This window comes from Erpetoichthys calabaricus, chromosome 1, assembly GCF_900747795.2.
Source record: "Erpetoichthys calabaricus chromosome 1, fErpCal1.3, whole genome shotgun sequence".
NCBI classification, from domain to species: Eukaryota; Metazoa; Chordata; class Cladistia; order Polypteriformes; family Polypteridae; genus Erpetoichthys; species Erpetoichthys calabaricus.
This window is the reverse complement of record NC_041394.2, coordinates 126,640,416-126,652,861: the sequence shown is the minus strand read 5'-3', so window position 1 is coordinate 126,652,861 and position 12,446 is coordinate 126,640,416. Positions and strand designations below refer to the sequence as shown.

The 12,446-nt window shown below is 36.8% G+C and overlaps 1 protein-coding gene across 2 annotated transcripts in view; it reads left to right on the top strand.

The window, feature by feature from the left end:
- bmp1a (bone morphogenetic protein 1a) overlaps positions 1–10,180 on the top strand; it is a 436,202-nt gene extending 426,022 nt beyond the window's left edge. For both annotated transcript variants that reach the window (XM_028806048.2, XM_028806058.2), the window contains exons 19-20: positions 4,257–4,507; positions 8,830–10,180. In XM_028806048.2, coding sequence (XP_028661881.1) covers positions 4,257–4,507; positions 8,830–8,964 — 386 coding nt within the window. In that variant the 3' untranslated portion in view covers positions 8,965–10,180. The remainder of the gene's footprint in view (positions 1–4,256; positions 4,508–8,829) is intronic.
- The last annotated feature ends 2,266 nt before the right edge of the window (positions 10,181–12,446 follow it).

The window sequence follows — 12,446 nt, the reverse complement described above, 5'->3', positions numbered from 1 at the left end:
TACTCTTTAATAAAAGTCTGAATTTTGTTACTGTACATCACAAATAAAAACACGGAACAAATTGTGCATTGATAGTTGCTTTACGAAAAGGTATAGTATGAAAAATGCAATAAAAATCAATATATCTGGCCACTTATATGTGATCATAGGTGATAATAAGTCCTGGAATTTTACTGTATAAGTAATAGGTGATCATATAGCTAAGGTATACTCTACTCTGCTATGTTTACTTTCTTAGTATTTTTATCACACATAAAAAGATTTACTCTACACAAACCATGACTAGGTAACAATCAGCAAGGTTTTTGCAGTCTGTTAAGGATTGTATTTTTGGCAGTTAGTATTTAGACTTTAGCTGCAATAGATATCTCTACGTTTTAATTCTCAAAAGCTGCTGCAGTGGGGGGTTGATGGGGTTGTTGTCTTATTTTGTTTTGGACGTGCTCTGTCTCTCGGTATGTCAGAGGACTGGGGCATTGTGAAGTGGGGTCCAGCCTCACGTGGAGGGGGCAAAATGGGGAGTGGGGATATGTGGGGGAGAGAAAGAGAGCAGGCTATATCTAATCTATCTTTTTAATCCTTATAATTATAACTATCAACCCAACAATAGGCTGTATGGCAATAACTTGTGGGGAAATTGGAAATTAAGATTAAAACTGCCTCACTACCAGTTAAGACTATAAAATGACATCAAAAATTCAGAATCAATGTCTCCATGATGGGACTGTTAATTTTGTGAGCTGGAATGTTAAAGGCCTGAATCACGAATTAAAGAGAAAGAAAGTATGCTCTCACCTAACAGGCTTAAAGGCTAAAACGATATTTTTACAGGAGACCCACTTACTAAGCAAGGATTAGTTCCAGCTGCAAAAAGATTGGACTGGCCAAATGTTCCATTCTAGCTTTACAAAGAAAACTAGAGGTGTGGGAATTCTCATACATAGAACAGTCTCATTTGGAGCATCAGATGTAGTATCTGATCCTGAAGAGAGATATGTGATGGTCATGGGCAACTTATTTAACTGTAAAATTATCTTGATAAATGTTTATGCACCCAATGTCAATGATAAGGAATTCATGCAAAATGTATTTGCATCCATTCCCAATGTGAACACGCATAAAATTATAATGGCTGGGGACTTTAATTGTGTTTTAAACCCACTCTTAGATAGGACCCCTGTCACGGGGGGACGACATCTAACACTGCAAAGACAATTACACAGTTTGTAACTGACCACAACTTATCAGATCCCTGGAGGTTTCTAAACCCAAACTCAAGAACTTATTTGTTCTACTCACCAGTGCATCATAGCTACTCAAGAATAGATTATTTCTTTATAGATAATAATTTCTTGCCTACGATTAAATCTTGCAAATATGACACAATTGTTATCTCCGACCATGCACCTCTGGTCTTGGAGCTAAAATCATTATGCCCCTCACATTCATCTTGCAGATGGCGTCTTAACCCACTTCTATTAGCAGACGAGAACTGTACAGAATTTATATCCAAACAAATCAGTTTCTTCCTGATTTCCTCCTGAGACAAACACACCCTCAGAGGTTTCCACAGGAACACTCTGGGAAACTCTAAAGGCCTTCTTAAGAGGACAGATTATTTCATATCTTTCCCACAGAAATAAATTAGAAACCAAGAAAGTGTCAGAGCTAAGAAGCAAAATTATTAGAATAGATGAAGAACAAGCCAGGCGTCCAAGTGAGGCTCTTCATAGGAAAAGGCAGGCTCTGCATACAGAACTCAACATCTTGACAACTAAAGAAACTGAACAACTTATTTATAAATCAAGACATCATTACTATGAACACGAAGAGAAAGCTAATAAGCTTTTAGCTCAACAAATCCACAAGCAAGAAGTTCGCAATGCAATCCCAGTAATCACCAACACGAATGGAGATGAAATCATTGACCATAAAAATATAATGCACACATTTAGAGACTACTATAAAACCTTATATTCTACTCAGTTTAAAGAAGACAACAAACAATCTAATGCATTTCTGAATACATTACAGATACCACAAATAGATACTTTTAGTGCTGAGGAACTGGGTAATCCTCTAATGCTATCAGAATTACTAGATGTTATAAAGTCACTTCAAGTTGGGAAATCAGCAGGCCCTGATGGCTACCCTGCAGAATTTTATAAGAAACTAGAACGTGGCACCAGACAAGGATGCCCTTTGTCTCCACTGCTGTTTGCAATCGCCATTGAACCACTGGCTGTCCACTGTCGAAATTCTTATCATTTAAAGGGGATTATCAGAGAAGGACTGGAACAGAAAATTTCTCTATATGCAGTTGATATGGTTTTATATATATCAGACCCAGAAAACACTGTGCCTGCAGCTTTAATAGCACTTACAGAATTCCAAAAGATCTCTGGTCTCTAATTTGAATAAAAGTATACTCTTTCCAGTGAATTCACAAGCATATAATATTAGATTGGACACCCTACCTTTTACCATAGCAGATCAGTTTAAATACCTAGGGGTAAATATTACAAGTAAACATAAAGCTCTTTATCAACAAAATTTAGCCGTCTGTTTGGAAAAAATTAAGCAAGCCTTGCATAGATGGTCAACCCTTCATCTCACTCTAGCTGGAAGAATTAACGTTGTTAAGATGAATATCCTTCCTAAGCTTCTTTTTTTATTTCAAAACATTCCAATATACATCAATAAATCATTTTTTAAGCAATTAGATTCAACCATAACCTCATTTATTTGGAACTGAAAACATTCACATATCCGAAGAGCGACCCTACAAAGACCCAAGGCAGAAGGTGGCATGGCTCTACCTAATTTTCAGTTTTATTACTGGGCAGCAAATACAGAATACAAGCTATAAAAACCTGGACACAAATAGATGAACATACACTGGCTTGGTCCGCTATAGAAGTAAAATCCTGCAGTATTTCTTTATATTCCCTGCCTTGCGCTCCAATATATGCAAGTTATCACAAATATACTAATAACCCAATTGTGCTTCATTCACTCAGAACATGGAACCAATTTAGAAAGCATTTTAAGATAGAAAATCTTTTATCTGTGGCACCTCTGCAAGAGAACCACCTCTTTCAACCCTCGCAAACATATCTAGTTTTTAATATCTGGAAAAGATTTGGGGTTAAATTACTCAGAGATCTTTATATAGACAATATCTTTTGAACAATTACGTTCCAAATTTAGCCTTCCAGCTACACATTTCTTTCACTATCTTTAAATTAGAAACTTTGTTAAACAGAACCTGCCCGATTTTCCTCATCTCGTACCCTCCACCATGCTGGAAAAAATACTGCTCAATTTCGAGGACTTAGACACCATTTCTGCAATTTATAAAATTTTATTAGAGTCCCTTCCTTTCAAAGATCCAAGAAAAAGATCTCTTAATTAACATATCAGAAAAGGAATGGAAGGTAGCAATGCAGAGAATTCACTCGAGCTCCATATGCGCAAAGCATAGAATTACTCAACTCAAAATTATATATCGAGCTCATCTGTCTCGCTTAAAACTGTCCAAAATATTTCCAGGGCAAGATCCAACCTGCGAACGCTGCAGCCAAGCTTCTGCCTCACTGGGTCACATGTTTTGGGCCTTTCAGACAGCCTTGGGGTCACAATCCCTCCTAACCCATTAATAGCAGTGTTTGGTGTTCTTCCAGATGGATTTGAATTGGAGAAGGACAAACAAACTGTGATTGCATTCACTACACTTTTGGCACGCAGACTTATTTTGATAAATTGGAAGAATCCTAACTCTCCTGTCAGTGGGAAACCGATGTTTTATATTATTTGAAATTGGAAAAAATCAATTTTTCAATTAGAAGATCTGTACAGAACTTTTTCAAAACCTGGCAGGATCTAATCAATAATATTTAAGAATAAGAAGAAATAACTATTTCCGCATTTCTTTTCCTTCTCCATTTATCTTTATTGCCCTATTAAACTCAACAATTTAGGTATGTTTACAAACTTTAAGTACTACTCCTTTGGCCATGCTCTCCTTCTCAGGGGTGGGGTTTGATTTGTTCTCAATCTTATTCTTTGTAAAAATTGATTTATTTGTACGGAATGATAACAATAAAATTAATAAAATATTTAAAAAAAAGAAAAGTTTATTTTAATCACTTTTTAAAACCTGTATTTTCTATGGTTTCCTCTGTTCAATACTCTGACTGCAGTTAAATCAGTGTAATGAATGCTAAACAGATGTTGATATTCCCAATGTTTTCTAGAGTGTGGTGGGCAGTTGAAGGCTGAAGTGAAGACAAAAGACCTCTTTTCCCACGCCCAGTTTGGTGATAACAACTACCTCGGGGCATCTGATTGCCAGTGGGTGATCTCTGCTGAAGGTGGTTATGGTGTTGAACTCATCTTCCAGACATTCGAGATTGAAGAAGAATCAGACTGTGGTTATGATTACATGGAGCTTTACGATGGCAAGGACAGCAATGCACCCAGGCTGGGTCGATATTGTGGATCTGGGGTACGTCATCCAAATATGAGTTTGCCTTTGGCTGCTGTAGTAGTAAAAAATTCTCATCCATATGCATAATCTTTAAGACAGAAGAGCACTTTAGAGATTTTTTTTATTTATTTATTTATTTATTTATTTATAACTAGCCACGCTACCTGTCCTATATTTACCTTTCCGCTGTATTGGTGTGTATCTGAAAATCTATTCGTGGGCATGCCTTCTCATGATCGCATTTCTGTAAAGCCTGCTTTTCAAACCTTGTCATTATTTTCAAGTCGCCTTTCTTGATTCCTATCCACTTTTATACTTCCTATCTTTGAAGGCAACTCTTTTTCCGTGTCTCCTATGCTGTTTCTACTCCTCATGTGTATAACATTCACACTTCCTCTTTCGATCACGTCACCAAAGTCAAACTGATCAATCATATTCCTCTAAGGAACAGACCTTAGTGTTTTATTATATAGTAGATTATTTATCATCCATGTAGTCAATTTTAGTTTTTCTTGGTTCATGTAGAAAAATGACTTTTTAGTATTCCTTTGTAGTTTTTTTCATTTTAAGGCATTAAGATTATGGCACATATTTTTAGAACATGATTTTTCCTGCCATGCCCATGCCTGAAATGTGATGTATGGTGTCTATAAAAAGTATTCATGCTTTTAGAAAATGTTCACATTTTGTTGCTGTACAATGTTGAGTCATAATACATGGAAAGATTGCTTTCTTAATTTAGACCACTTTCAGAGATGTGTTTTCCCTTCAGCATTAAAGAGTCTTGTTTTTCCCTTGGTCAATGTCAAAAAAGAACAAATTAAATCCACTGTGATTCAATGTTGCATAATAATAAAATGTTCAAACTTTGAATGGGCTGAATACTCTTTGCAGGCACTGTAAATGTGACGATTTTCTCTTCTGTTAACTTATAGTAGGGGAGGGAAAGTCTCACTACTGCTATCTGACTCCTTTAGCTTCTCAGGTAAAATTTTCCGCAAAATGCAAAATCAATACCTTCTCACTTTCCTCTTATCCCTGTCTTTCTTTACTATATTTCTAGCTATAGAGCTTAGCCAGACAGAACTTTTAAGTAGTTTTCAAAATGAAATGTGCTTTGCTTACATTATGTTTCCTGGTACTTTTTTTCATGCAAGACTTTTGCATGTAGCTTCTGTTCTTAAAATAAACTTGCCACTGTACAGATGGGAGCACCGTTTTCCCAGGTGTTTTTGAAAATTAATGAATGCACAGTAATATGCATGTAACAATTTTATACTTTGTCTGTCTCTATTAGGCTTTTCATCAGATTACACACTGTTAGATGCCTATGCATTTTTTTAAATTTCAAAGGGAATGAATCTTTACTTCATAAAATGTTTTAAGTGGGTTCCTATTTTGACTATAAGGGGATAAAATTACCACCTGATTAAATATAAGCAATTCTAGATAATTGAATTACTGAGAAGCATTTCAAATTAAGCAGCTTAGTCAAATTTTTCTCATTAGACCACTGAGTCTGCATCATCTGGCAAAATTAGAAAGTAAAACCTAATGTACTGATTTAAATGTTGGTTTAATTGGTGTCTGTAAATTACCACTGCATGACTGAGTGTGTATTTGTGTGTGATTGTAGGCTGAGATGAGCTGATGTCCTCTCCAACAAGCGTTGTTTTCCTGTAACCTTTTTGCTCAAGGATAGTCTTATGCAACCCTGCATTGAAATAAGTGGGTTTAATAATACATTAAAAATTCATAAATATAATATACATTTAATAATACATAAATATGTTTATAGCACCTTTCCCATGCTCAAAGCACTTCCCCGAAATTAAAATGAATAATAGGGAATATATAACATTGGATATGAATAATATCTGCGTAAAACACTAAATACAGGAAACATAAAGCTTTGAATTAGAATTAGAGACAATAAATCAGAATAAAAATTCTACAAGAAAACCCAGCATAAATAACATAATTTGTGATATACATGCAAATTATCCTGAGCACCTGGACAGTGAGGTAAACTGACAGAAGGGTCAGAAAGTCAGGGTAAGATATAAATGCATTCTTGATTAAACAAGTTTTAAGTTGTTTTTTAAAAGAATGAATTGAGTCAGCTGATCTCATTAATTTAGGGCGGTTATTCCAATGTCTAGGCGCTATAGTGCTGAAGGCTGTGTTGCCCATAAAGCACAGGTAAGTTTTGGACACAACCAGATTGCCAGAATCAGTGGTCCTTTGTAGGCAGAGAAGGGGAAAGTGATGGAGGATGTGACTGATGAAGTCCTGTGCAAACTGTATTACTAACCTATAAGGCTTTAAATGTAATCCTGTTAGACACTTGGAGCCAGTGAAGGCTCAGCAGGAAGGGTGTTACGCACTCGCTGTCGCAAGTCATGCAACAGAGCTTTGAACCAACCTGGAGCTGTGATAACAGATTAGAAAGGGGCACCTGCCATTAGAGCATTACAATAGTCGATGCAGGATATAATAAAAGCATGGACATGCTGACTTTTGAAAGGATTTTCTCTGGGGTGGCGCAGGTTTTTTTTCAACATGCCAAAGACTGCGTAAGTGAGTGTGGACATATGTGTGAGTGTGCTCTGTGATTGACTTGCATGCCATCCAGAGCCTGTTTGCACTCAAAGCTTTCATGAGAGACTTGAACCCTGCTCGACTCTATAATTTGACTAATTAGGTGTGAAGATCGGAAAATGGGCAAAAGTCCAGTGTACTAAGTATGAAAATATGTATAAATACAGTCATGTGAAAAAGTAAGTACACCCCATGAAATGCCTTACCTTTTTAAAATATGTGAACCTATTTTATTTTTATTGCAGAAGTATCTATAGATAAAGGTGATGAAATATAGCAAACATCACATTTACATTTTGTAGTCAGTTGTACAAATAAAACGTAAATAAAAAGAAAACGCAAGGGCAGGGCACCCCTGCATTTATCACTACCTTAAATGACTAAAAGTAGAATCAGGTGCACCAGATCAGACTCGGATGATCGGAACATCATTAGAGAGGATCTTGCCTGCACCTTATTTAAGCCTCAAAAATTTAGTTTGGTTTGCTCTTTGCTGCTTTAGTGTGTGTTATCACCTTTGATCGAAAGAGTTCTCTGAGGCCTAGAGAAAGGCGGTAATAGATACCTGTGAGTCTGGAAAGGGATGTGAAAATATCTCCAAACAACTGGAAATAACTCTTCCAACGTACAGAAAATCGTCTACAAGTGGAGAAGATTTCCGACAACTTCCATATATTGTCCAGGCCAGGCTGCCCTAGCAACTTTATCCCGAGAGCCCCAGAATTTCATCACCAGCAGAAACTGTAAAGCATAGTAGTGAAAATGTTTTTGTTTGAAACCTTTTTACTGCATTAGGGACTGGCCAGCTCAGCATTATAGAATCCACTATAAATTCTTCATTGTGCCAGAGGGTTCTGGAGGATAATGTGAGACCATCGAAGCTGGACAGAAAGTAGAATCTTGCAACCTAACAATGACCCTAAACATACCAGTAAATCCACCAAGAAGCAGCTGAAAAGAAAGAAAATGAGGTTTCTGGAATGTCAAAGCCAAGTCAAAAGCCCAGTGAGATACTGTGAAGAGGAATTTAAATTTAAAGTAGGCTTTGCACACAAGACTTTTCTCAAACATCCCACAGCATGGAGGAGTAGAAAATTTTTTTTCCTGGTGGTCGAGACAGACAGTTCTATGAAACAACAAATTGAATTTGTTCTGGACAAATTGTGCAATATGAGCCAAGGGTGTACTTACTTTTTACACAAACAGAAATGTCATATCTGTTCAATTTATGTTGGATAAATTATTGCCAAGTAAAATTTTCATTGTTTTATTTTCCCCAAGTACATCATTTTTATCTATAGATATTCCTTAAATAAAGATTACATTGTAATATGACCACATATTAAAAAAAATAATGGGGTTTACATTTTCTCATGACTGTACATAAGATACACACTGTATTGTTATATGTTCTAAATATTTGTAGAATTATCACAGTTTTGATATGCCCATCCATTCATTTCAGTAACCATCTATTTATAGTACAAACCTCTGCAGATCAGTTGCTGCTAGGCCCTGTTGCAATTATTTTACTTGCTTCTTATCGTGATTTCTGTCCCAAAATGTTTATTTGTTTTTCCCCAATCCACATTCTCCATTTCATGGTTTTCCTTTCTTTATTTTATCAATCCTAATAATCTTGGACTCTGGACCCTCAGCCCTGATGAGCTGATCCAAAAACACTATTCCACAGAAATGATCAACTGAATGATTCTTAATACATGATTTCTCTTTTGTAGCCACCAGAGGAGATTTACTCCAGCAAAGATACAATTCTCATAAAATTCCACTCAGATGATACTATCAATAAGAAGGGCTTCCATGTGCGCTACACCAGCACCAAATTTCAGGACACACTGACCATGCGAAAGTGACCCGTGGCCTCCGGGAGGGCAGGCGTGCGGCGCAGAATGGAATCTCGGAGCCACACTGCATCGCAGCGGCGAGAAGGAGGAGGAGGAGGGAAGTTAAGACGCAAGCCCGTATCCCGGACGCCTCGAATTTCACAGAAGCAAATGATAAAAAGCAAAAAGCCTCAAAGAAGGGACACAGAAACGGGAATTTCCCAGAGACTGTAAGGATCAAAGCCATTTGTTACCTGACCTTGTTTTTAGCTTTTATGTTTTTTTGTTTTTTTTTTTTTTGTTTGTTTGTTTTTCCTCATTTTTTTTGTAATTGTGTGGTTATTATGGTTGGGATGCGGATCTGCCAAGAGAGGGAGGGAGGTGCACCTTCTTGAAAAGAGTGTACTCTTAGTAAAGAGTGTAGTATTGACGGGGGGGAGGGTGTTGGGTCAAGTTATTGAAACTCTTCATTTTTGCTTGCTTTTAGTAAGCAGTGGACCAAATTAATTTGTGCGAAGGACAATGGGCAAGTGCCCGACCTCTCCTCTTAGAGAAGTTTTACTTCTTTTTTGTTTTTTTTTTAATAGGAATTTGTAGCTCTCAGTTTTGGGGGAGCAACATGTACTCTGAACTTTCCTTATGTCTATAAATTAAAAAGGGGAGAAAAATCTGTATTTCAAATTTAGTTTTTAAATGAAACATATGCAGTTATTTTTTAAAGGGTTAATACATTCAGACATTGCCAGTTCCCCCATTCCACCCCACCCTGCCTCCTCCATAGATTCTTGTGAAATGTCATAAATAAGGGGGTATGGTGGGTTTGAGAATAATACAAAACAAACCGTTTCAGTATTTTAAACAGCGTTTTTGGATTCCTCCCGGACTGAGCTTCTTGGACAGGCTTCCATGCCTGACAAGTTCGTTTACCTTCAAGGAGGATTCCCATGTGACTTGGTAGGATTTTTAAAATTCATTCCACAGGTTGATAGCAAAAGGCACACTATGCAGTAAAGACTGAAAATTATTTTTCTGGCATTTTTTTTTATATATTGTACAAACGGGGGTATCAAACAAAAATATAATCTCTCTATTCCCCAGGGATACATCTGTTACAATAACAGGGTGCTGTATCTAACAAGGGGGGAAAAAATGGCCTCATCATTGCCGTACAGATTTTTGGTGCTTATAATGTATTTTTTTTTTTCCGCATGAAGAAATAAGCTGATTAATAAAAGAAAAAAAAATATTGACATAACCTCAGTGTTTTTATTTGGTTTGTTTTGTTTCAAATTTTATTAATGAAATACAGCATTCCAGAGCTCTGATTACAAAATCAGTCTAATGAACGTTCGTCACCAGTTGTAATATGGAGTGTTAAGGTTTTACTCAAAAGAACGTAGCCTGTTGAAACAAGTTGATGAGTTCATTTGTTGTGATGAAAGATTTAATCTGGATGGATATGTTTTGTGATCTGTAATTAAATGGTGAAATATGGAGCATTGCTATGTACAATGCTGTTGTCACTGAATTGGGCACGCTTAGCTGTAGGCGAAAACATAATAGTAACATTAGATTAATGGGCAAAAGGAGCTGGATTAAATTAAGCACATAATTAAATCATTTTCTGATTGTTAAGTGGCATGTTACTTCTTGATACTGGATAACTGTCATCATATTGGAGTTCATGTAGGGAGAAGCTTTTATTGCCATTCTCTTTGAGGACCCTTTGCGCTTACTAACTGGACCTCTAGATTAGCCTGCCCCTGTACTGGAACCTTTGTATTGCGTTTGCTTGCCTTGGGCCTTTGCTGCTTTGCATCCTTCTCAGTCACTTAGTTGTAAAAAGGCAATTTCTTTGTTTGAGCCTTTAATGAAGCATGATTACCTGTGTTTTAAGTATTTACACATCATAGCTAGATGCCAAATACCAGTTTCTTGCCGTGACAGTGAGAAACTCTTTAATGTGCATATCTGCCATGCATCAATAATCCATAGATCAACAACTCTGGTCCTATCATAACTGTATCTATACTATGTTTACTGTACTAGTGTGGCTACTTTTAAAGTTTAGACGTTTCAGAGCCAGGTGAATAACACAGGCACACTCTTTGCTTTATGTTATCAGAGATAATAAATGGCTCCCATCCAAAGTGTGAATAACATATGAGCTGACTGAAAAGTTGGCGCAAGGCACCCTTGGGGATTCCCTCAAGGAGTGTCGCAAATCATAAACTCAAGAATGGAGAAAGAGGGGTGCCCCCCTTGGAGTTTTGGGAGTCACGGCTGTGAGGCAGTTTCAAACTGCTGTGCGGGATGGGACAGTAAACTGTTGCATGGCAGTTCATATGTGCTGAATGGTCTTAACATGCAGCTTACAAAGAACTTAAGTCTCAGTTTTCTCCTTAATTTTTTAAATTTGTAAATTCAATGAGCATTAGGAAAAATTTTGACGAGAACAGGCCATTCAGCCCAGCAAGCTTGTCTTTCCTATTAACCTAGATTCTTTAAAATAACTGAGTCGAGTTTTGAAGGTCCCTAAAGTTCCACTGTCTAACAACTTGGTAATGTATTCCATGTGTCTATGATTTTTTGAGAGCAAATAGTTGTTCAGATTTTGAAACTCTTGACACCTCACTGCACCTTACTACCAGTTACATAATAGAAACATGTATGTGGCATTCATTAATGAAATAATATAAGGAAAGCTCTAAAGTTGCTTGCAAATTCTAGTCAGCAATCACAAAAAATGTCAGGCTTCCATTTCATCGAATTTGATTTTGCTGCCTACAATAAATATGTTAGCAATAATCTGGTGAGTCGTTTAATCTGTAATCTGCAAAAATGGCAGGTTTAGTTTGCGTTTATGTTAAAAATTGATCGCATCTCTGCAACTCTGAAGACATCTGTCTGCATCTTACACACAAAAACATGGTCACACTCACACAGAGCCAAACTGGAATCACCTATTAACTCTTACAGGCATGTTTTTGTGGATGTGGGAGCAAAATTAATTCTAGTCCCAAGCTGGTTAAATGGGGAGGGTTGGCATTAGGAAAGGCATCCAGCCATAAAAATCACACCAAAACCTCTGTTGAAGAAGTCTAGTAAAAACAAATAGCTATCCCATATAAAAATGGGAATAACTATGGAAGAAGAAGAAACCAATCCAGAACGTGTAAATTCTGCACAGACAGTAGCCAGTCCAGTATTCAACTAAAGTATTATGACTCACTAGGAAACTGTTCTTTTAATTTCAGTGCTGTTGTGCTGACATTTTCAAACAAAAAAGAAAATTATATTTTTCCCTACATTTTAAAGTGTCACAGACATTGCCATTTTGTGTTATTTTCCCACATGCATTTCCCAACCTGCTTATTGAAGTTAGGAAAGGGTGCCGATCATGTGACACATCTATTGTGACATCTGGGCCCATATTCCTTAATTATCTCATAATTCCTCCTAGGAATTGCACTAAAACTCACTAGGATAAGAATTTGACTTACCTCGGTGTG